The 22166-nt window shown below is 51.7% G+C and overlaps 3 protein-coding genes across 4 annotated transcripts; 2 read left to right on the forward strand and 1 right to left on the reverse strand.

Moving 5' to 3' along the window:
* The first annotated feature begins 3767 nt into the window (after positions 1-3767).
* MADCAM1 (mucosal vascular addressin cell adhesion molecule 1) lies at positions 3768-12779 on the forward strand. Its single transcript, XM_027834317.3, has 5 exons — positions 3768-4259; positions 7149-7403; positions 8534-8851; positions 10108-10800; positions 11471-12779. The coding sequence occupies exons 1-5, from the start codon at positions 4208-4210 to the stop codon at positions 11608-11610; spliced, it is 1458 nt and encodes a 485-aa protein (XP_027690118.2). The 5' UTR covers positions 3768-4207; the 3' UTR covers positions 11611-12779.
* A 2998-nt stretch (positions 12780-15777) lies between these two features.
* LOC102933298 (zinc finger protein 391) lies at positions 15778-18885 on the reverse strand. Its single transcript, XM_007072199.4, has 2 exons — positions 18512-18885; positions 15778-17738 (listed from the first exon to the last, which is right to left on the reverse strand). Exon 2 carries the CDS (start codon positions 17719-17721, stop codon positions 17044-17046), a length of 678 nt encoding a protein of 225 aa, XP_007072261.1. The 5' UTR covers positions 17722-17738; positions 18512-18885; the 3' UTR covers positions 15778-17043.
* Positions 18886-19007: 122 nt separating this feature from the next.
* Positions 19008-21730, forward strand: TPGS1 (tubulin polyglutamylase complex subunit 1). 2 transcript variants are annotated; one of them, XM_027834318.3, is made up of 2 exons: positions 19008-19400; positions 20140-21730. In XM_027834318.3, the coding sequence occupies exons 1-2, from the start codon at positions 19063-19065 to the stop codon at positions 20669-20671; spliced, it is 870 nt and encodes a 289-aa protein (XP_027690119.2). In that variant the 5' UTR covers positions 19008-19062; the 3' UTR covers positions 20672-21730. The 2 variants fall into 2 exon arrangements, with proteins under 2 accessions (XP_027690119.2, XP_043392054.1); XM_043536119.1 differs by having other exon boundaries at positions 19008-19370.
* Positions 21731-22166: the final 436 nt, after the last annotated feature.

Below are 22166 nucleotides of genomic sequence, written 5' to 3' on the forward strand. Positions count from 1 at the left end.
TTTTCTTCCCATGGGCCCTACCTAAGGGATAAAGGAGTTCAGGAGAGCTGGCAGTTTCTCGAAGAGACAATATTAAAAGTGCAACAGCAAACTATCCCGCTGCAAAGGAAAGATCAGAATAGTAAAGGACTCATCTGGCTCCATCAGGAGCTCTTTAATAACCTGGAAATCAAAAAGGAATCCTACAAAAAGTGGAAACATGGACGAATTGCTAAGGAGGAGTACAAAAGCGTAGCACAAGCATGTAGGAACAAAATCAGAAAGGCTAAGGCACAAAATGAGTTACACCTAGCAAGGGACATAAAAGGTAACAAGAAGAGGGTCTTTAACTACATTAGGGGCATAAGAAAGACAAAGGAAAGTGTAGGTCCTCCTCTTATCAAGGAAGGAGATCTAATAATGGACAACATCAAGAAGGCTGAGATGTTTAATGCCTATTTTGCTTCAGTTTTCACTAAAAAGATAAATGGCGACCAGATACTTAACACAATTAATATTAACGACAAGGGAAAAGGAACACAAGCCCGTTGTGCCCGGCGCTGTACAAGGAGAACAAAAAGGGAGTCCCTGCCGTTAAGAAGAAAGACAGATGAAAACTGCTGGCTCTTAGGGAAGGCCTGAGCTTCTGGCATGCTGATCTGAGCTATTTCTTCCATAGATCTTCAAATAAAAACACAATTTTTGATCTAAATTAGAATCCTGGTTGGCCTCCGTTCTTCTTCCCGGCAAAGCGGTAAGGAGTCCCACACCAAGGGTGCCCACACCACACTTGTGTAGTGCCAATGACCACAAGCAATGAGGGCCTTGGTTAAAAGGCAGCACTGGCTCAGGATAAAGAGCACTCTGGAGCATTGCGGTCGTTTCCTGGGTGTAAATGAAAACGTTGTTAATGGGATTACATTATCGCTGGCTGCGAATATTAAAAGTCATGAGTCTGGAACCAAAAAAACCATGAGAGTGGCTTAAAAAATAAATGTGAGGGTATTTTTATTTGCCCTCTAGTTTCTGAGCCTTTAGGTCACACTCAGATCACGTCTTCAAGCTTTTGTCCGCAACCCTGAGATCTAGAAACTCAACGATTTATTATGATGGTTCAGACCCTATCATGACTCCAGGAATTGGGGTTTTACGTAAAAAAGCCAAATATTGCAAGACTTGTGATTAAACCCATGAGAGTTGGCAACCCTGGAACAATAGATTGGCTGAAAGTAGCTCCCACTTCAGAAGGTCTGGGGGACCTTTAAGGTGCATCGGAATCTTGTGAGCACCCCTGCTTCCAGTTCTGGGCCCATTTAAAACTAGAACGAGCAAAGATGGTGAAAGACAGAACGTCAGGTTGGCCGGGGAGACGGACTTGATGGGACCTACCAGACCTTTGGACTCTTGTTTTCAGCCTAAGAGGAAGAGATCTTTCTGAATCGGGCCTGTAGGCCCGTCCCTCACAATGCTGCTCTGTGGGAGTGAATCTTCAGGTTCGCTTGATGATTTCTGCATCAGTTGGACGGTACAGCCTCCCTACAAATATTAATCCTTCCTCTGTGTTTAGAATTCTTCTGTAGGTCACAAAGACCAGTTAGTTATTTGACAGACGGGGACACACAGGCACGGGAAAGGGAACGTGATTGGCCTACGGTCACGCAGCACATCCGTGAAAGAGCTGGGAATGGAACTCAGGTGTCCTTGCTCCTACTCTGGTGCCCTAGCCGCAGGACCAGCCCCCATAAGAACTATTATTTAATTTGACTCTCACCGCTGTTCTGTGCTAGTAGCTTCTCTGTCAGGATTTAGATGGATGCCAGGAGCAGGAGCAGGAGGCGCTGGCTTGCATTGGGGGAGGGTGTGACCGTCTGAAGGTGCCAAGAGCAGCTCCTTAATTTAAGGCTGCATCAAGCAGATTACTTTACTTTCGTGGAACCTTATCTCTGACCCCCAGTTTTCTTCATATAAAAAATTACAGTGTTGCAGGGCCTAGGCAGTCTCAGAACCTGCTCTGTGAAACTGACAAGGAAACATTTGCTGGGAACCGGGACCTTATTTGGAAGACTTTGCAGATCACATTCTTCCCAGGGTCTGGGACAAGCTGGTACAAGTTAACTCTGGAGAACATAGGGAGGGTAGCTGTGTAAACTCCCACTGACTGAACTGCTCTTTGCCTTGCTGCTTTAACCCTTGCTGAGCCACAGGACTCAAACCCCAGCTTGTTACTGGCAGATGCTTTTTGAGTGCCACTTAAAATGCACGCTCTCTTGCAAAGAGTTAACACGTGGCCTTGTGCTTCCTCCTAGGCATATCTGGCTCTCCTTCCCTTCCTGGCTAATACCCGTTCTCTGAAGCCCCCCGATTTCACTCCTTTCACCTGGTCCTCCTCACTTGGTGAGAAATTCTATCCTCACTGAAGGCCATGGCAAAACCCCTATTGACTTCAGTGGAGCCAGGCTTCCATCCCTGGGCTCTCCCTTCCATCTCTTTACTGCGGGGATAGGATTGGCTGGGGGAGATTCTGGGTCTCCCTTTCTTATGTTGCTGAGAATTGATTGAAAACCGGAAAAGCAACCAGTCTGTTTCCTGCTGTCCCCTGGCACTCCTGGAACAACGGGGGCGCTTCTGAGTCCTTGGAGGATCTCTTCCCCAGACACATCACCTGGGCTCAGAACTGGGAGCAACCGTGAACATGGCTTCCAGATACTGAGACAAAGGGGTTTCATCCCCCAGGGTCTTGGGCTGAATTCCTACATCCTGCCTCCCCAAACACCTCCTGCAGAAGGAGCTTACGGGTGACCTGCTGTCCCTTGTTTTAAGGGCTCACCCCTTATCCCATTGATTTGTAATGAGCTGGACGTGTTCTCTACAGTCTGTCCATAACTGGTTTATGCAGTACTGATGTATTCTTCCCCAGAGGTATCTGCATTTCAGGGCTGGGCAAAGCAATTCCTGGGTGTACCGTCTGTAACCCGTTTATGAGCGCCCATGGCTCTTTGGGTGGCTGGGTTTCAATAAATGTCTGGTTTCAGAGTAACAGCCGTGTTAGTCTGTATTCGCAAAAAGAAAAGGAGTACTTGTGGCACCTTAGAGACTAACCAATTTATTTGAGCATAAGCTTTCGTGAGCTACAGCATCCGATGAAGTGAGCTGTAGCTCACGAAAGCTTATGCTCAAATAAATTGGTTAGTCTCTAAGGTGCCACAAGTACTCCTTTTCTTTTTGCGAATAAATGTCTGGTTATTGATTATAGGTACACCTCAGCGTCACTGAAGTCTTGAGGATCCCAGTGCTCTTGTGAAATTGAGGTAGGTGGGGGAAAGGGGACTGTCTGCTTTTTGGACACACGAGCATTTCATATCAGAGAATTTATTAATAATTCTGAGGGCTTTTCATCTATAGATTTCAAAGAGCTTTACCATTGTCCCCATTTTACAGATGGAGAAACTGAGGCACAGTGAGGGGACGTGACTCGCCTGCGGTCACTGGCAAAGCAGGGCATAGGCCCTAGGTCTCCTGACTCCCAGCACTGGGCCCAGTCCACTGCATGGCCAGGATTTTCATCCCCTCAGTGTACGCCCATGTCTCTGTACGCAGGGGTGTAAATGTCTGTGGCAGGAGGGGGTGGAAGAGAGCATATAGGACGGTGTGTTAGGGAGTGGGGTGAAACACTGAGTAAATGCATAGACGTGTATCTAATGTGGAGGGGAATAACATAGTTGTGGGAGGAGTGGGTGTCACATAGGGGGTTCAGTGCGTGGACGGGGTTTGTATGGAGATGTTTATAGGGTCTAGGTGCTTATTTGGGAGACACAAGGCATCTTCCCGTGTCCTGTAATTCCCCTGTCCAACCCAGGCAGGTTCGCATTTGTGTCCCTTGTAGGAGGCGGTTGTGATTTTGGGGGTGTCTGTGCAGAACAGGATCCTTAGCCTGTGGAGCCAGGTATTTAGGGGTTAAAGCCATTTTTACTAAAATTAAGGCTAAAATTCCCCACTGGAAATTCCCAGCTGACCAGCAGGGTCATGACGGATGGTGCTTACTATCAGGGGGCGGTTCCTACCTAAGTCTTTAAGAGGTGCGTGAGGATGGGACTTCTAGGCAGAAACAGATCAGCCCCAGGCAGAGTCCATCCAGCTGATTGGTGTTTTTTAAGAAACAGCTGCCCCTGCAGATCCCTGTCAGAGAAGAGATTAGCTGGAGCGAAAACACTTCCCTGTAGCCACAGCAATGGAGCCAACTCCTCTCCTCCTGCTCCTCAGCCTGGGTTGGACTTGCAGCGGTAAGTTCCCTGGAGACCACAGCAGACCTGAGGCTCTCTCTGGGCTGGAGGGATTGGGGGTTCCCTGCCTTCGCAAAGGGCTGAGCTATTCTTTTCAGCTATTTCTCCATGCTGGTCCTGGCTGCTGCTTTGAAGTTTTCCCTCTTTGCTGTACGCTACACAACTGCTCTGCCAACGTATCAGTCTGCTGCCTGGTGCGTCTGGGTGAGCAGCTGTGGCTCTGTCTAGATGTGATCCGTGTGCGATGCTCTGTGCCCAGTTTGGATTGGCTGTGCTAGCCTTGGGGTGCTCAGGAGGGGACTCTGTTAACAGAGCTGTCTCCATCCTTGGGTACACATGGGTCTGTGTTTTCTTCTGTAGTTATACAGTGCCGGGCACAGTGGGGTCCTGGTTCGTTACCAGGGGTCCTGGGCACTCTGGTAATATAAACAATAATCCCACTTCCTTTCTGATGCCCCCTCTCCACGAACCTCCATTGCACGTGGATCTGTAAGTCACTGATTCATTTTTTCTCCAAGCTTAAACATTGTTAAAACTGGCTCAGAACGGGAGGGAAAAAATACATCAGTTCGTCCCCCAGACTTTGACTCCGTCTCGAATGAAATTAACAGGGTTATCAAATGTCGACACATCTGAATCTCAGAGAACGTTTATTTTAGCTCTTAAAACAATACAAATAGCTCAGAGCCTAATTTCTACATCAGCGGATGTATACTGGCCCATAGACAGGTCTACGCAGCATCAGTGGCATGAGACGTGAGAACACAAGGCTGCCAAGCGCTCTTGGAAATAAATACTCTCGTAATGGTGCCAATGGCGACCAGAGTGTCGCTGCCACATTCGGGGCCAGTACTGGCGTACTTTTAGAAAGAGGCAATGAGATGGCTTTATTGCACAGCTTTCCGTTGGAGACAATCCTTCATACAAACCGCATCCCAGAGTGCTGTAGCGCAGGGGCGCTCATATTTTCACAGGGTGGACCATGTTGTAATAGATAGCTGGTCTCATGGGCCCTCTTCCTTCCCATGTGCCGTTGCCCGCACCGCCTCTCCCATTCATGATCACCTGCGGTCCTGCCTCCCCCCGTTCTTCATCACTGAGTTGGCACAGGGACACTGCAGCAATTACCTGCATTGAAAATGAATGTTAGGGAAGCATTTAGGAGCTGACTTAGGGTGCTGAGTACCCACCCCTTCAACTGAAGTTGTGGGAGCTGCTAGCTATCAGCACCTCTGACCATCATGCCTTGGGGGTATTTTAGTTGACTTGCAGTGCCATCGAGCAGCTGGAAATCAGAGCCATGTAACCAGCAAGTGCGCCACAGACCACCAGTACTGCACGGACAGAAATTTGGGAACTGCCTTTGCAGAGAGTTAAAGCCAGATCCCCAGCTGGTATAAATCACTGTCACTCCATTGGCTTCAAGGAGCTGGGTCAATTTACTCCAGCTGAGGGACTGGCCCCGACAGTACATGAGTTGACAGCCTGCTGGGGAAAATGGGAAACGATGAGCTTATGCTCAAATAAATTTGTTAGTCTCTAAGGTGCCACAAGTACTCCTGTTCTTTTTTGGGCCACTCCAGTGAGTCATTAAAAAGCAAGCTGCTGCCCTCTGGGTCTTTGCGCAGACACTACAGATCCTTGGGTCGTTTTCAGAACAGTCGCGATTTGTGGTTTGTCAAAATTTCCACGCTGTTTGCTATGCACCCCAGAGGTGGCTGCATTTCAGCAGTGTTGTCGGCAGGGAACCTTGAGATGAAAGTCTCTAGTGTGATGTATAAATTCAATCCAAGTCAGTCACGCAAGCTCCTGTTTCTGTAGGTATCCCTCCTCATTCTCTTCTTTAATATTTGCAGTGGTTTTGTAACAAAAAACATTTTTAAATGCATGTGTCATTTTCTTACTTTGACAAACCAAAGTTAAAATAATCTGGATTGAATTAAAATAAAGTATTTAGTGCTTTGTCTTTAAACACAGTAACCAGAATGTGGGATTTGTATGGCTCACCTCTGATTGGCAGCCTGTTCCTACTTCCTGCTGGCTGCCTGGCTCCCAGGAGAGCAGCGCCAGCAGCAGGGGTTAACCAGTGGAGGATGACCGGCGTTTGGCCTTATTTTTTTAAGAACCACTTGTAAAATCTTTGTGGGAAGTAGAGACTCAGATGAAGTTAAACCCAGGCTGTGTTACAGGGAAAATCTCACCCCTTGGAAACGTCTGCAGTTAAATAACAGTCCTTCCACTATAGTGGCATCTTTCCTCCCTGAAGGATCCCGTGGATCGGCACTGAAATGCTGCCACCTCTGAATTGGAAGAAACCTGCCACTGCATTGCATGACAGTTGTGGGGAGGGGGAATCTGAGCCAATAACCCAGGAACAAACACTTGCTGTTCTGGAAGGTCTGAGGGGATGTTTGAATGTTTGCGTGCAGTTTTGTTTTTGAGGTCTCGACGCAAAGAGGAGAAGTGGAGTGAAAGGGAGACATTCTGCCTCTTTTGAAGATCATGGCAAAATTACTCTTAACTTCACTAGGGCCAGAATTTCACCTCAGATCTGCTACATCTGCAGTGTTACCAACCCTTTTATGGCAAGTCACGTGATATTGGGTGTTTTTGAAAAAGCCCCAGTTCCATGAGTCCTGTGATTATGGGAGCATCTCCGCTTTAAAAGCGAAACAAGAAAAGTTGCCAGTCCTCTTGATTGTGGAGGTGACCTGAGTGCACCCTAGCGGCTCAGAAACCAGAACACTGAACTCAAAATCTCACCATGTCTGTGCTGCCCTTTCCATTGGGAACAGCTGCCTTAGCTAGCGCTGGGTATTTACTGCACTTCTCTGAATGACCCTTGTTTTCTCCACTTGCTGCTTTCCCCCTTCCCTCCCCTCCACCCAGGCCAGCTGACCGTGCTGCCCCAGGAGCCGCTGGTCGAGATTGGAGGATCCATTCAGTTGAACTGCTCCTTGGACTGTCCAGATGGGAAGCCCCAGTGGAAGGGGCTGGACACCAACCTGGGGAACATCATCTCCACCCCCACCTATACCCTCCTGCTCATCACCAATGCTGCCACAGCCATGGAGGGCACAAAGTTCTGCATTGGGAACTGCCAAGGGAAGTCCTACCAGGGGTCAACCAATCTGCAAGTGTACTGTAAGTGCCCTAGGTCAATACAGTTACCCACCAGCTGCATGGCAGTCTAGACTCCAAACACATTGTAGCCCAAAGGGGACATAGTCCAATTGAAACCTAGAGGTTTTACCGTCACATTGGCCTGGTGTTTTTCTGACCCAGGCAAACAAGAGGAACTGACCAACCGTGCTGGGGAACCAGCCAAACCAACCCTGCGCGAAAAGTACTGCCAAATCACAAAGACTTCAGAATGAAAGAAAACCACTTCCCCCTGCATCCCTTTCAGTTCCTGTTGCCTCCAGAGCTATTCGCAACAAACGTCAGATAAGGGGCACTTGAATGGCTGTCCCTTTGCAGATGATATAGGATCAGGCCCCCAATCTCCCACCCTCCCCACTTCACAGAATCCAGCTAACGTTGGAACCGCCACACTAGAACAGCCCAATGGTCCATCTCAGCTGGTCTCACGACACTGACCAAGGCAGAATGTTTTGAGGAAGGTACCAAGCCTTCATGACACCTCTCATTATGCCATCCTGTACCTTAGGATTCTTCCTGGCCCAGCTGATGATCAGTTTATGTCCAGAAGCATGAGGATTAATCACTAAAATGCAGCCCCTTCTGGGGTGGAGGATGGCCACAAACCAGGGCAAGGAAGCAGTTAAGATCAGGAGGCCCGGTTCTCAGAGGTGAGGGGCACCCACAGCAGCCACTGGAGGCAATGGGAGCTGCTGGTACCCAGCCCCTCTGAAAATCAGGCCCTGGGGTTCAAGGTCTGACTTGAAGGGCCCTCCCCACTGCATGGACGTCCTCTGGCAGATGTGGCCATGGTATAAATGGGCCAGGAATGTAGTTTTGTGGCTCCTAGAGTGGATCAGAAATTGGCAACTGTTCCCAGGACTGATCTCTGTGATGAATCATTAGGGGAAGAGGGCAGGAATTGATTGCATCCCACTCACTCCCCTCTACATGGAGTCTCTGCAGACGCCACACCTGACAGTACGAGCACTTCACACCTGACGTCAGCGGGTGGGATCCTCAGAAGGGGCAAGTTTCTTACAAGCATTGGCCACTCCCGGCCCTGATCCCCCTGTTCCATGGTAGGTGATGTAGCTAGGAAGCCCGTTCCTCACGTGCCATTCTTTTCTCAGCTCTTCCAGATACATTGCAGCTGGAAACCCAACCAAAGGAGCTGGTGGCTGGGCAGCCAGCCCATCTCCGCTGCTCTATTAGCAAGGTGTACCCGCCTGGCTCCTTGACTCTGAGCTGGTATCGGGGGGACCAGAGACTGGAGAGCCCAGACCCTGAAGAAGTGGGTGATGACGAGGAGCTGTTCAGTTATGACTCTGAGCTGGAGGTCCCAGGGGAGAAGGTGACGGAGGGCACGGAGTTCAGGTGTGAGGTGGTGCTCCTCTTGCCGTCAGAAAGGCGTTTCCACCAGGACACAACGGTGACTGTCAGCACAAAAGGTAAGTCTTGGAGACCTGAGCTAGGAATCTTAGCATGGTGGGTGTGCAACTTCTCCTGCCACAGCCATTTCCCCATGTCACTTGCAATACTTGTCTGCTGGGGGTGACAAAAGCTCCTGCTTCCATGCTGCTAATATGAACTCTGTGTGGTCTGTGATGCCCTAGGCAGCATGGGAACCAGGGTAGCGCCAAGCTGAATGGGCCTGAATCCACCCATGTGAGGACCTTTTGCTAAACGCTTTCAGCTCTCCAGGAGAGATGCACTGCTTCCTCTCAGATCCTGGCACCTCCCCTTTACCCCACCAGATCTTCTTGATTCATTCTGTTATCCCACCCCATGCATCCTTCCTCCTAGCCCAGGGGTGGGCAACCTTTTTGGCTCAAGGGCCACATCGGGGTGAGAAACTGTATGGAAGGCCAGGTAGGGAAGGCTGTGCCCCCCAAAGAGCCTGGGCCCCAGGACCCCACCCCCATCTAAACCCCCCTGCCCCCTGAGAGGCCCCCTGGAACTCCCATGCTCTATCCAACCCTCTCCGTTCCCTGACCCCTGACCACCCCCCCACCCAGAACCTCTGCCCCATCCAACCGCACCCTGTCCCCTGACTGCCCCCCGGGACCCGCTACCCAGCCGCCCCCTTACCATGCCACTCAGAGCAGCAGGAGCTCGCAGTCCTGCTGCCTGCACGGCGGCGTAACTGCGGGGGAGGGGGAACAGCAGGGGCAGGGCCATGGGGCTAGCCTCCCTGGCCAGGAGCTCAAGGGCCGAACAGGACGGCCCCGCGGGCCAGATTTGGTCCCCGGGCCGTAGTTTGCCCACCTCTGTCCTAGCCCCAGATACTCTTCTCCTGAGTCCTCTTTCTAGCCCACACTGTGAAGTTAGGGATCAAGGGAAGGGCCCCATGTGTGCTAGTCCTCTTCCCTGTCTAGGGCCCTAATCCCAAGGATCCCGCCTTAGCCCACACACAGCTGGCATACAAGATGCCTGTGTGGGGTCTGAGGCATATATGAAGGGGAGAGCAAAGCAGGGGATAGGGCTTGAGGTTTCTGACACAGCCATATCTCTGGAGCTGGGCTCAGAGGGGTGGAGGGAGCCAGCAACCACTTCAATCCCCTCCCAGGGGATGGAGGATTATTTGGTGACAGCCGTGGTCAGAGGGCCACCTACCTGGCTTGCATGATCACAGCACCTTAAGGACAAGGGCACGGTGTATTTGTAGCCAAGCATCAAGAGACTAATCGAAACCTTCTATTTACAGCTGTAGCAGAGAAGCCCACAACTGAGTCAGTCACTGGCCAAGAGAATCCCAGAACTGAGTCTCTGGCTACTACAGAGAAGCCCCCTGCTACTGATTGCAGCCCCACAACTGGGCTTTTGGCTACTACAGGGAACTCCGCCACAGAACTGACTTCTGCAGAGAGCCCTACCCCAGAGTTCATTGTCACATCGCACAAGCCCAGTGGCAAAGCCACCTCTGTCCACTGGCTGGCGACCACAGAGACCCTGGCCACCGAGTCCAGGGCGGCTTCACAGAACCCCAGTGCAGGCTCAGCCACAACAGACTGGAGCCCCAGCAGTGGCTTGAGTTCTGCGCCAGAGAGCCCCACCGCAGGGGATGTGGCTAGCACAGAGAGTGCCCTGACCAGGAAAGCCACTAGTGGCCGGAGCCCCAGAACAGAGTCTGTCTGCAACCTTCTGATCCGGCCTGTCCCTCCTAAAGGGACCACCGGGGAAGCCCTGAAGATCATATGCGAGGCAGAGTGTGGTGAGAATGTTACCATTAAGTGGGTGAAAACCCCTGTGGCGCTGTCTCAGTACCAGGAGGAGGCGTCCGAGGGCAAATCCACCCTGACAGTTGACCGTGTAGGTCTCGACTACCAAGGGATCTATCAATGCGTCATGCTGAGCAGGAGACTCCAGGTGGCAAGCCTGAATGTCGCTGTGTCTGCTGGTGAGTGACTGCCAAGGGCTTTGCAGTCAGGCGTGGTTGGTCCCTGTGGGGAGGTGCAGGCCAGCCCAGGGAGGAGGCGTCGGCGTCCCTGTGATTGTGTTTGTTTCCTCCCCCGATCTGTACTCCCACAGGGAACACTAGAACACAAACTACAGCTTCTGGTTAGCATGACCCTCTGACCAAAACCAGTGGTGGGGGGAGAGGCGGCGCGCGTGCGTTCAAGGGCCAAGCATTACACGGGTCTTAGCCACACGTTCTTCTTGGTTGTTGAACGCAACAGTGAATAATGGCTGGGGAAAGTTGCTGGGTTGCCCTGAAATTCCATCCACAGGCACTAGGACAACACGGGCAGCGGCAGTGCAAGCTTCCCTGCCCATGTGCCTTAACCCGGGGCTGGAGAGATCAATCTCTGGGCACGAGCCTGTTAGCCTAGACAGCCCATTAAATCCTCTCTGCTGAGGCTGCTGATCAGTGCCACTGGCCCTGGGGGCCCATGTGATGTGAAGATGCAGCTGTTGGTGGCTGGCTGGAGAACCACCCGCTGGTGTCAAAGGAAGCTTAAGACACCGGGACCCATGCTGTGATGTTTATACTTGCTGATTGTTGAGATGGAGCCCTGCTAAAGGCTCAGGCACGGCAACTGACAATTTCTCTTGTCTCTTCTTTGCAGCTACCTTCAGCATTGACTCTGCCATCGCGGTCGGGACGGCAGGCTCTCTCCTTGGCCTGATAGTCACAGCGTTTGCATATCGCCTGCGGAGACGACTCCACCCACCGGGCATGAAGAGCCCTAAGGGGAACAGTGTTTAGGTGCCTGTGGCCCCATCGCGACTCGTTTTGAACATTCATCCTCTTTCCACTGACAAGGGTGCCCGTTGTTACAGAAAGCTTGGTATTAGACCCAGCTAGGCCTCTTGGACTGCACCTGTCCAGAGACGGGAGTGGAGGAGCTGTCTGATGCTTGGGCCACTGCTGGGAGAGCTGGGTAAATGGCCAAGTTGGAAGCTGCCCAGCAGAGCTGAGCAGAACTGTAGGTTGACCAGTCTCTTTCCTTTCCTCCACTTCACTCCTTGGCATCTTGGTTCCCTCTGGTTTCAAGTGCAATGGGAGCATTTTGGTCCAAAGTGCAGGCAGTTGCTGAGACTTGGCTCCTACAGACACACCTGGGTGACTAACACATGACTCAGACAAGAGCTTCTCAATGGAGATGAACAGGTCACAGGTATCAGGGTACAGCAGTTTCTAAAACAGACCACTGGATTTCCTCTTCACGGTATATTGAAAACTCTTGCCTTGGTTGAGGCCTCCGGCTGAGGAGATGCCAGTAACATGTCCTGTGGGATTGGTTTGAAATCCCTTTCTGGATCTGCCTCGTTCGTTTTGATGTTGGCTTCTTATTTCAAACTCTCTGGGGTCAGTTGCTCCTGTTTTTGTTCCTAAGTATGTTATGTTTTTCCAGTGCGGGTGAGGAAGAGAAGTGTGTGTGGGGCGGGGGGGGATTCCAGGTGCATCGAGGGTTGGCTAGGGAGGGACTAGGTGAGAATATGCTCAGCCTTAGCCCCTTGGAACTGAGTGGAGACTTTAAGCAAATGCACAACAGTGATGAACTATCAGCTCTGTACCGCTCCTACAGCTCTAGGCCCTGGGTTTCTTTGCGCTGATACTTTGCAGCCTCAGCCTCTTGCTCTGAGACGGGGCGGCAACTCCTTCTGGAGAGGGCTGTGGGGCAGCTGCCTGGGTTCCTTCCACACCAAGATCGTACATGCGCCAGCCCCCGTACTGACTTCAGTTTCCATCCCATCCTTATCTGTGTATTTAAAACGTCCTAAGAAACCCCTCCCAACTGCTGTAATCTATCCAAGCTGGCTGCTTGTAAATAACCTGTATTAAATGTTGATAATGCAGTAGACCTGCTGTGTTCACTGAGTTTCTGTTATATAGTAAGATCTGCTGCTCTAATAAAGATCTGTTTTTACATATTCCCTGTAGTGGTTTCCTTGGCAAGTATTGCTTCTCTTTACCCTGGCTCTACTGTTTGCCTGCAGCAGCAGGGCCACGTGTATGCTTTTATTCCCCACAGATGGGGGCAGGGAGGGCACAGAGCTGCTCGCAGAATCGCCCCATGAGTATATTCCTGTGGGCATTTTGACTTCAGCCGGATTTAATGGGTGCCATCAAAATTTGCAAGAGGCACCAAATTGCAGTTTGCTGATTAGCTGCTGCCTTGATGGCTCTAAAACGGCACACCTGGCTCTCCTGGCTGAAGCAGAGGCATGCTTCCCTTGATCCGAGAGAGATGGGAATCCCAGAAACACCTTACCGAGAAAAACCAGCTCTCCCTGAGTCCAACAAACAGAACCACGCCACCTGTGCCCCACACACTCCCGGCCTCTCCCATCAGCCTGAGGTCTCAGTTCCTTATGACACAGCAGCACGTCTCTCTCCACTAGTTCACATGTAACCATCTCAGCAAGGAAATCCCCAAGGCTGGGGCTTGGGCTGCCATTGATGGCCCCTGGGGAAACTTCCCAGAGCAAACGCTGCTGTTGTGAACTTGGGTTCCTGCTTGCTGGGCTCAAGCCCTGTCAGGGCACGGGAAGCAAGGGCAGAGATAAAGGAGCAATCACAGAAACAAACCCATTTAGTCCTAATCAGTCAATAGGTGCTTTAGTCCTCCTCCTGCCCGGCAGGGTGGAACAGCCCTGGGCCTAGTAGGGTCAGTACTCCCACATTCCTACTCCTGCAGGAGGCCTAGCGTTTGTGCTCAGCCAGGGATGACTGTGGCCGAAGCAGCTGCCGAGCGAGGAAGTGAGCGTGGCTTTGTCCATGCAGGGAAAGCTGTGGTGTTGTATGAAGCCCCGTAGGTCACCTTGGGGAAGCACAGAAAGCCCAGCTGGGTCGTTGGCCATGGCAGAGCTGGTCCAGTTTCTCCTTGCAGCTGCAGCACTCAGAGCTGTCACTCAGGCTACAGGCCACACATCTGGTGGCTGGGGCCAGGACTTCAGGAAGGGGCCAGAGAGGGAGCCAGAACAGAGAGCTGCTCCCCTCCCTGGTAAGGTTAGGGCAGGTTGGGGACACAGGAGAAAGGGACAAGATCCCTTTGCAAAGAACTTGGCTACAGCCCATCTCAAAGTTCTCTGTAGTGCAGGAAAAGTGACAGCTTGGGGCTTGCATGTCTGGAATTAAGCACTCCATTCCTGCCTCTGTTCCTTGTGCCTGAGAGAACTCCTCTCTCCGGGCCCTGCTCTCGGAAAAGTATCACTGCTCTGTGGCAACTTGTGTGTGTGTCGGAAGTCAGACGTCCCAGCAAGGGCGGGTGGAGTCTCCTTCTGCTCTCTGACCTCCCAGCTCCACTGAACAAATACCAGACTCAGAACTTGCTCAGGAACCCACCACCTGCAGCAACCACAGACCCCCACTTAAAGGAAAGGAGATCTCCCGCACATCCAGCTGGAAGGGGATGTTAATGCAGCAGAATATAGTTACCCCGGTTGGAATCAAAGCTAGGTTACTGGGGTTAACAAAGGCCTCACAGCTTGTGTACTCAGCAACCAGAATGGGTACAGTTAAAAAAAAAAAAATCCCTAGCGATCTGTAGTCCCTCTGATTGTGAGCCGTAGCAGCCGCAGTGGGGTACAGCGGGAAGTGCTCTTCCCTCCTAAAATCAGCACCAGTTCCCGCGTGTTACCTAAAGGTCTCCCCTCCAAACACTGCCCTGGCCCAGCCCTGTGTAGCACAAGAGCAGATGAAGTCCTAGCTAAGGTGGAAGGACTGCAGGCTGCTGCCATGTTCCCAGTTATTAGCAGCCAAGGTTTGTTGCTTTGAGTTCAGAATGTACAAGCAAAAAAACAAACCACCTTTATTTAAAAACGAAACACAAATCCCTGCACATTCTCAAAGAGCCCCTCCTCCGGCTCCTGCACAAACTGCTGTTTTAAAGCGGCAACCAAGGGTAGCCTCATGTTCGGTAACAGGCTTCTTGTTAAAGCACAGCCTGCCTGCCGCTGACCCGTTCTGCTGCCACAGAGCAGATTAAAGGGCAACACCATCCAGTCGCCAGCTGCTCCATTTAAGTTTTCTTTCAATACGAGGAGACTTTTGATCCCTGCCCCTGGGAGGGAGACTGATCGGAGATGTTTGCTGGGCTGCTGTTTCAAGTGAACAGCGCTGGACAATGAAACCTCTAGTCAGAGAACAGGCAGCCGAAAAGCTTCCCTAGCACCAGCCTCCCAACATACCCCAACTCCACCTCAAGACCCACTTCTCACAGGTAGAGGGCAGCTCACTCAACCCATGGCATGTTGTGGGGCAGTCTCTGTGTGAGCCATTTGGAACTGGACTAGGACTATTGCACAGTTATGACCGGCACTGTTGCCCTGAACAGCTGAGCTGAAAGGCCAGTGTTTGGCCTATCCTGACTGTGGCTGAAAAGTCCCATGCCTTCTGGGAACCCCCTGCCAGTCTGAAGACTGTTTTACACCAAAATTACAAATTTCAGGGTTTACAGAGGTAACACCCCACTTTTCTGCCATGATTAACGGAGGGATGGCTACACCACTGGAAGGGCAATCCAGTAGTGGCGTACGCCGCTCCCATGGGGAAATTTCCTTCCCTGACCTCAGTGCTTTTGGTGAAGCCAAAAAGCCCCTTTGTCTCTGCACTGATGCAATTTGGTTCAGAGCAGTGCTTTTGGTTCCAGAAGAACGGACCACTTCCCTCCCTGGTAAAGTCCTAACTCTGGCATCCAAATGCACACCTCAACAGAAACCAGCTGCACGTCTGTGCTTACAAGCTAGGCCCCCGTGCTAGCACAGAGGGGCTGTGTTGTAGCTGTCATCAGACCCCCGCATTGCTCTAGCTTTGGGTAGGAATCAAGCAATCCTTTGTCCTCCTTTGATGCTTTTGTTTAAAACCCCCTTTAGTAGCCCTCACGTCCCTGACTATTTGCAAGCAGAATGAGTTATGCTGGCCCAATTCTGTAGAACTAACTTTATGAGCTTGTTTATTAGTGACCATGAGAAAATACTCAGTTAAACGCTGTCATTGGGCTGGAGCCCATCCCTCCTTGGGAGCTGTGCGTGTTGGGGGAAAAGCTCCAGCGGTTCACATACACTCCTCCCCTCTCAAGTTTGCTCTCCAGCCCTTCTTCTGTCAGGAAGTAGAGGTCCAACGCCCGCTCCCTGGAGAATAAAGCTTTAGATCAAAGATTCTTGGAGGTGGGGACCTTCTTTACTTGCAAGGTCTGGCCATCACTGCAGAACACAGTAAGGTGGATGAGTTTAACTGAACTACAGTGACAGATTACAGTGAAAGCCTCTAAGGGACATGGTACAGAATTCCACCCAGAAGACGCTGCTGCCACATTGAGGTAGGTGCGTGATAAGAAACATGACGTTGACAGGCTCATGATTTAAAGCAGCTGCAGGCAGCATTTACAGTAACTGAGTGGCCACAAGAACACTCTTTCCATCAAGCAGACTATGCAGCTGCTTCCTGGAAACCATTCTATTTGGGATTTGTCTCAAGAGTGCATGGAACAATGATAATGAAGATGCATCCAGTCAGAAACAAGCCCCCCCCCCTCCCCCCCAGGAGGTGGAACACCAGGCCCTATCAGCCCTTTTTCCCTTCACCCAAACCTCAGGTGCACTAGACACATTCCTACAGCATTGAAACCAAAATGAGGGGGATGGGGGGATAAACAGAGGCAGCAGAAGCAAAGACGCCTGCTGCAGTTTGTAGTGTAGGGTATGAAAGACCAGCTGCATCTGTGGGACAGATGGCAGCATCGCTTAGCAGCGCTCTGCTCAGATCTGAGCTTGGAACACGGAAGATCTCTGTCCTGGATTAAATTGGCAAGTGTCACCGTCCTGAAGGGTGTTTAAGAAGCGGGATCACAAGGGAACCTTTGGTCAGACTGTAAGCCAGAGTCCAGCCATCTGATAGCAGCTCCTGCACCAGTACCGCTGCACCAATATCATCTGTGCACAGCCACTGCCCGCAGCTTCCCAGTCATCGGGAACCATTATAACCAGCATGGCGCTGGAGCTGCTCCAAACCCCAGGCTCCTTATCACACATACTCAAGGTTCTGCCTCCCTTCCATAAGGCCCAGCTTTTGTGCTGGGTTTCAGCACATTCCCAGCCTCGCACAGAGTATGGGCAGACTCCAAGACTGGGGCAGCCTAAGCAAGTTAGACTGATCACAGCTGCACGGAAGCAGGACCCGGGACTGTGCACGCTCCTAGCCATGGACCGTGCGCTGGTGCTTCAGTAGGTTGGACTTGTGGTTAAAGGACTTGGAGCAGCATTTGCAGCTGAACTGCTTCTGGTTCTGGTGAGTTCTCTTGTGCTGCAGGAAGGTGGAGAAGTGGGTGAAGCTCTTGGGGCAGCGCTCGCACTTGAAAGGCCTCTCGCCTGTGTGGATGCGCTGATGCTCCTTGACGGAGGCTTCCCATTTGAACCTCTTGCTGCACTGGGAACACTTGAAAGGCTTCTCCTCGGTGTGGATGCGGAGATGCTTGATGAGGCAGGATGTGCGCTTGAAGCGCTTGGCGCACACGTCGCACTGGAAGGGCGCCTCGTCCGAATGGACCTTGCTGTGCTTGGCCAGGTCCCCAGCCAGCTTGAAGTGCTTGCCACAGGCATCGCAGCAGTGGGGCCGACTGTCCGAGTGGACCAGGCGGTGCTTAATGAGGTCAGCGCAGCGGATAAACTTCTTCTGGCAGGTCTCACAGTGGTAGGGCCGCTCGCCTGTGTGGATGCGCTGGTGCTCCTGGAAGTTGGAGAGGTGCTTGATGTCCTTCTTGCAGATGTTGCAGCGGTAGAACTCCAGGGGAACAGCCGCACGGCTGAGGAGCCGCTGAGATCGCTTCCGCTTTCTCCTGACTGGGGACTTTGGAGAGCTTTTCCCTGCTTCCATGATGTTGGAGATCACACCTGGCAAAGCAAGGATTTATATAACACTGTATGCGCTTGCTCTGTACTTTACGGAGCATGAAAGAAGGCAAGGTCCCCACTTGGAGGGCCTTCCAGTCTAACGCAGGCAATTACGGGGCATCATTTCAGGCTGTTAGAAACTCCAGTGATCAGTGCTAGAGATTTAATGACAGAAGCAGCTCTGAAGGAGGGCACAGGAATAGCGAGTTGGTCCAAAGGCAGGAGGCATCATGAAAGAAGGGGGGAGTGGGAGAATCAAAGGAACAGCTGAGAAAGAGGATGCAGAACATAGGGAGGAGAAGGAAGTGTGAGCACATGCTTTCTCATTAACCGCACGCTGCCCTTTCCCTGGTACCCTTCCCTCTCACGGCACCGGTTAGCTCAGATTACCCCATTATACACACGGGGCAAGAGAGCTCAAGAAAGGTCAGACAGGGCCCGAGCTGGGACAACAACCCAGGCCTCCTGCTTCCATCGCTTGCTCTACCTGCTAGGCCCAGCCACCTGGGGGAAGGGCTTTGTCTGGGCGGGCCACATGGCGGGAAGGAGTAACCGGCAACCTCCCCTCACACCCCCGCCCCAAGCACGCAACTGTTGGAGGGATTCAGCCCCCCATTAGCCCAGCCCCCTCCCTCCCACAGCTCCCGCCGCAGGGGGCCGAGCCCAGGCCCGTTACACACCCTCCCAAACCGCAGGGGGACCCTAGAACCTGCAGCCCCGCCCAGAGCACGGGGGGGTCCCCCACCCCCCCCGCCATACAGGACCCGCATTACCTGCGCACGCCAGGCCGGGAGCAGGAACCGCGCTAACCCAGGAGATCGTCAGCACACGCCCACACCCGACTTCCTTCGTGAGGGAAGAGGTCAAAGGGCACCGGATAGAGAAACCAGGTCAGAGGTCAGCGTCCTTAGATACCGGTTGCTAGGCAAGGGGCATTTGCCCACACTAACTATGGTACCCGAGGCTGTTCCGGGGTGTGGCCGGATGTAGACCCGGGGGTGCGGGGCCAAGGTTCACCGCAGTCCCAGGGACATAGGGACGGAAGGTACCAGAAGTAAAATGGAGGCGACCACGCTTCATTGCCCATAGTCAAGATGGCCACCCCCAGCGCTTTCTCTGATTGGCTTAGAATTGAGCAAGATGGCGGCCACCAGCTTCCCTCGCCGGTTGATTGGCTGCAGGGGAGCGAGATGGCGACCAACGGTCTTCTTCACCCACTGATTGGCTGAGAGCAAGTAATATGTCGGACAGACGGGTCGTCACCAACTGATTGGTGGCCCGCAGTCAAGATGGCGGTAGAGTGGCCTCACGGCCCACAAGCAAGATGGCGGCCTGCGAGAAGCGGCGCTCAGCTCCGGCCCCGGCCCCGGCCCCGGCGACTGGGAGCGGGCTCGTGGAGCCGGTTCGGGCGGGAGTTGGAGGCCGGGAGCCGGAGAGCGAGGCCGAGTTCCTGCTCCAAGCCGGGGTGACGTCCATGGTGCGGGAGGCGCTGCTGAAGGTGCTGGAGGCCCGGCCCGAGGAGCCCGTCTCCTTCCTGGCCAGTTACTTCGAAAAGCTGGTGCTGAGCGGCCCCCAGGGCGGTGCCGCCGGGGACCGGCACGGGCAGCAGCAGCGCCTCGTCCGGGCCCTGTGGTACGTGCGCCTGGCCCACCATTCACACAGGTGCGGAGCGTGAGCTGGGGGACGGGGGTGCGGGGCGAGACTACAACTCCCGGCATGCCTCAAGCCAGGCCCGGTATAACTTTCTCTGGGCCGGCGAGTAGAGCATTCTGGGAGTTGTCGTCTTTGAGTCTGCTGTTCTGAAGGGTAAGCAATGCATGATGCGACTTGTAGTCTTCATGGCTGTATTAATACTGGGCTTTTCCTGCCCTCTTGTTAGTTAAGGGGGTCCGCACATGCCAGGGGTGGTAGTCTCTACAGTCTGCTGAGAGAGCAGGGCCAATGGGGGTTGGCAGTGCCTTTGGCCCACTCATCCTTGACTATTCTGTCCTTGGTGCCACAGCCTTGCACAGCAGGTGCGGGGCAGGGGACTGTTGCTCTGCAAATCAGGTGTGAGGGGAAACTATCCCTGGGCCCAGATAAGCTTAAGTGCTATTCATATCATACAATCTGAAGAGTAAGCAAACCTGCTTGCCTTGCTTTGCTGTCCAGAGCACTGGATTAAAGGGGATGGAGCGTTGGCAGACAGTGGGTGTGGGGCTCAATGTTGTTCAGTATAATTCATCTTGCATGACTGGAAAAATGTATCCAGAACTCTGGATGGACTGGGCTGTTGCAAGCTTCACCCAGTTATATTTTGGTAGCTGTTGCTTTAGCTATGGATCTGTAACTTGGAACTTCCCCCTCTGCACCAGACCCAACCTTGCCTGCTAACAAATTATTTGATTGTGTGTCATGGCAGGACTGCCTTTAACAACAACGTCAGCATGGCTTACGAGTGCCTAAGTGCTAGGGGCAGGAGGAAGAAGCCAGGTGTCAATGGCAAAATCTACAGTGAGTTGCTCAAGAAGATCTGCCAAGCTGGGGAAGCCCCTGAAGAGGTTGTTTCTTCTTTGCTGAGGAAGATCCAGTGCCGGGACCATGAGGCAGTGCCTTTCGATGTCTTCCGCTATGGGGTGCTCAGCTGCTTCGTGCTTCTTGAGTTTGTGGCCAAGGCTGATACTTTGTATGATGTACTTGATGATGGTTCTGGCGTGGCGGATAAAAGGGTTTGCCAGGCAGTCCTGGGCACTCTGGAAGATGCTCTTGGAGCCAGCGACTTCTCTGTGCCCATCCGTTACTTGGAGGCCGGCTCCAAGCTGGGACCAGACTGTTTGGCTTTGGCCATGGACAAAGCATTGCTAGAGAGGAAGATTTGCTCCTCCATGAACAGGGAAGAGTTTCTAACGAAAGCCACAGCCCTATTCATTGCAAAAGTAAAACCCATTGACTGACACTCTCAAGTGGGGACAACACTCCCTGTGTTCTCCTAGTGCTTCAAATGGAGCAGATTATTCTGGGGAAACACCAAATCCTGGGAATTCAGTAGGCCACAGGAGGAGCAAGGTGGGCCTGCCAGGTCCTGGCCTGGCCTGAAGAGCTCTGGATCTACTTGACTAGAGAATGCTTGTCTTAAATTTCCTATTCACCTCCTAACTCCATCCTGAACACTTTAAATGTCAGCCACCTGTAGCATTTGATCTGCTGGCTTGTATATCCAGAATTGAGACCCTCCCTTTTTAAAATGCCTGTTTATTTTCAATAACTATTATAAACCTCTGCTTATAGCTTGGGGAACATCCAGGGAAGCCCAGGAATTACAGGGCAGTGCTAGAAACTAAAAATGAGCCAGTATGGCCTGAGCACAGGACTGGGAGTTAGGGACTTCTGAGCTGTGGTCCTGGCTCTGCCACTGATATATTTTGTAACTTTGGGCAAGTCACTTAAGTTCTGTTTTTCCTGTCTATAAAATGGGGGTAATACCTTCCTCAGAGGGCTGTGGTGAGGCATAACAAGTAAGTGCAGCACTTGGAGGCTCTAAAGTGCTATTTCAGTGTTATTAATTAAGTGATGTAATTTTGTTAAATAGGTAAGATGACAAATATCTGTCAAGAAATGAGATTTCATCAAAAGCAGAGGCTAGTTCTGTGTTGGCCAGTGGCTGAATTTCAGAACCCTATATTAGCATTAAACTATTCAGAGTATTTCATCATATTGCAATTTACTAAACTGCATCCTGTAATCTGGACCCTCAAAAACAGAGATCATACCTGACTGGTAATCTATAAAGCAAAACTGCCGTATATTACAGATTTGCTAGTAAGTTTGGAATTTAAACACCAAATAATGAAGCAAAAACAGGATAAGTTCTAATTCCCTTATGGGCTAATACACCTTGCTACGTTTACTTCAACAGACGATGCTGGTTGGACCACACCTTATTTATTTGTGAGTTTAGATCTGATTATTCATGCAATTGTTTGTTAGAGGACATTAAACTGTTTAAACTTTTAGTTTGGCTGTAAACATCTTTCTTTATTGCATGGTAGCCTTTACTGTCAGCAACGCTGCATTTTATAGCACCCTTTCTATGAGGATTTCAAAGCACTGGCAGCCCCTGTGAATTTAAGAAACGTCCCCATTTTGTAGAAAGGGGCAGCAGGGGGAGAAACAGAGGGGGAGACTTTGAAAGGTGGCCTCTAATTTTGGATGCCCAGTGTTTAACATCTAGGGCTCAGGGGTGCTGGAACAGTTTTTATAGTGGGGGTGCTGAGAGTCATTGAACTAAACTGTAAACCTATATATAATGGAAACCACTTCAAGCCAGGGGGTAAGGAAGCACCCTTAGTTCCAGTACTTATGCTAGGGCTTCATTTTGTTCAGAGATGCTAAGCACCCACAATTCTAACAGGAACTCTGCCAGTCAGGTCCCTGAGGTTAGAATTTGAT

Source organism: Chelonia mydas, chromosome 25, assembly GCF_015237465.2.
Source record: "Chelonia mydas isolate rCheMyd1 chromosome 25, rCheMyd1.pri.v2, whole genome shotgun sequence".
NCBI classification, from domain to species: Eukaryota; Metazoa; Chordata; order Testudines; family Cheloniidae; genus Chelonia; species Chelonia mydas.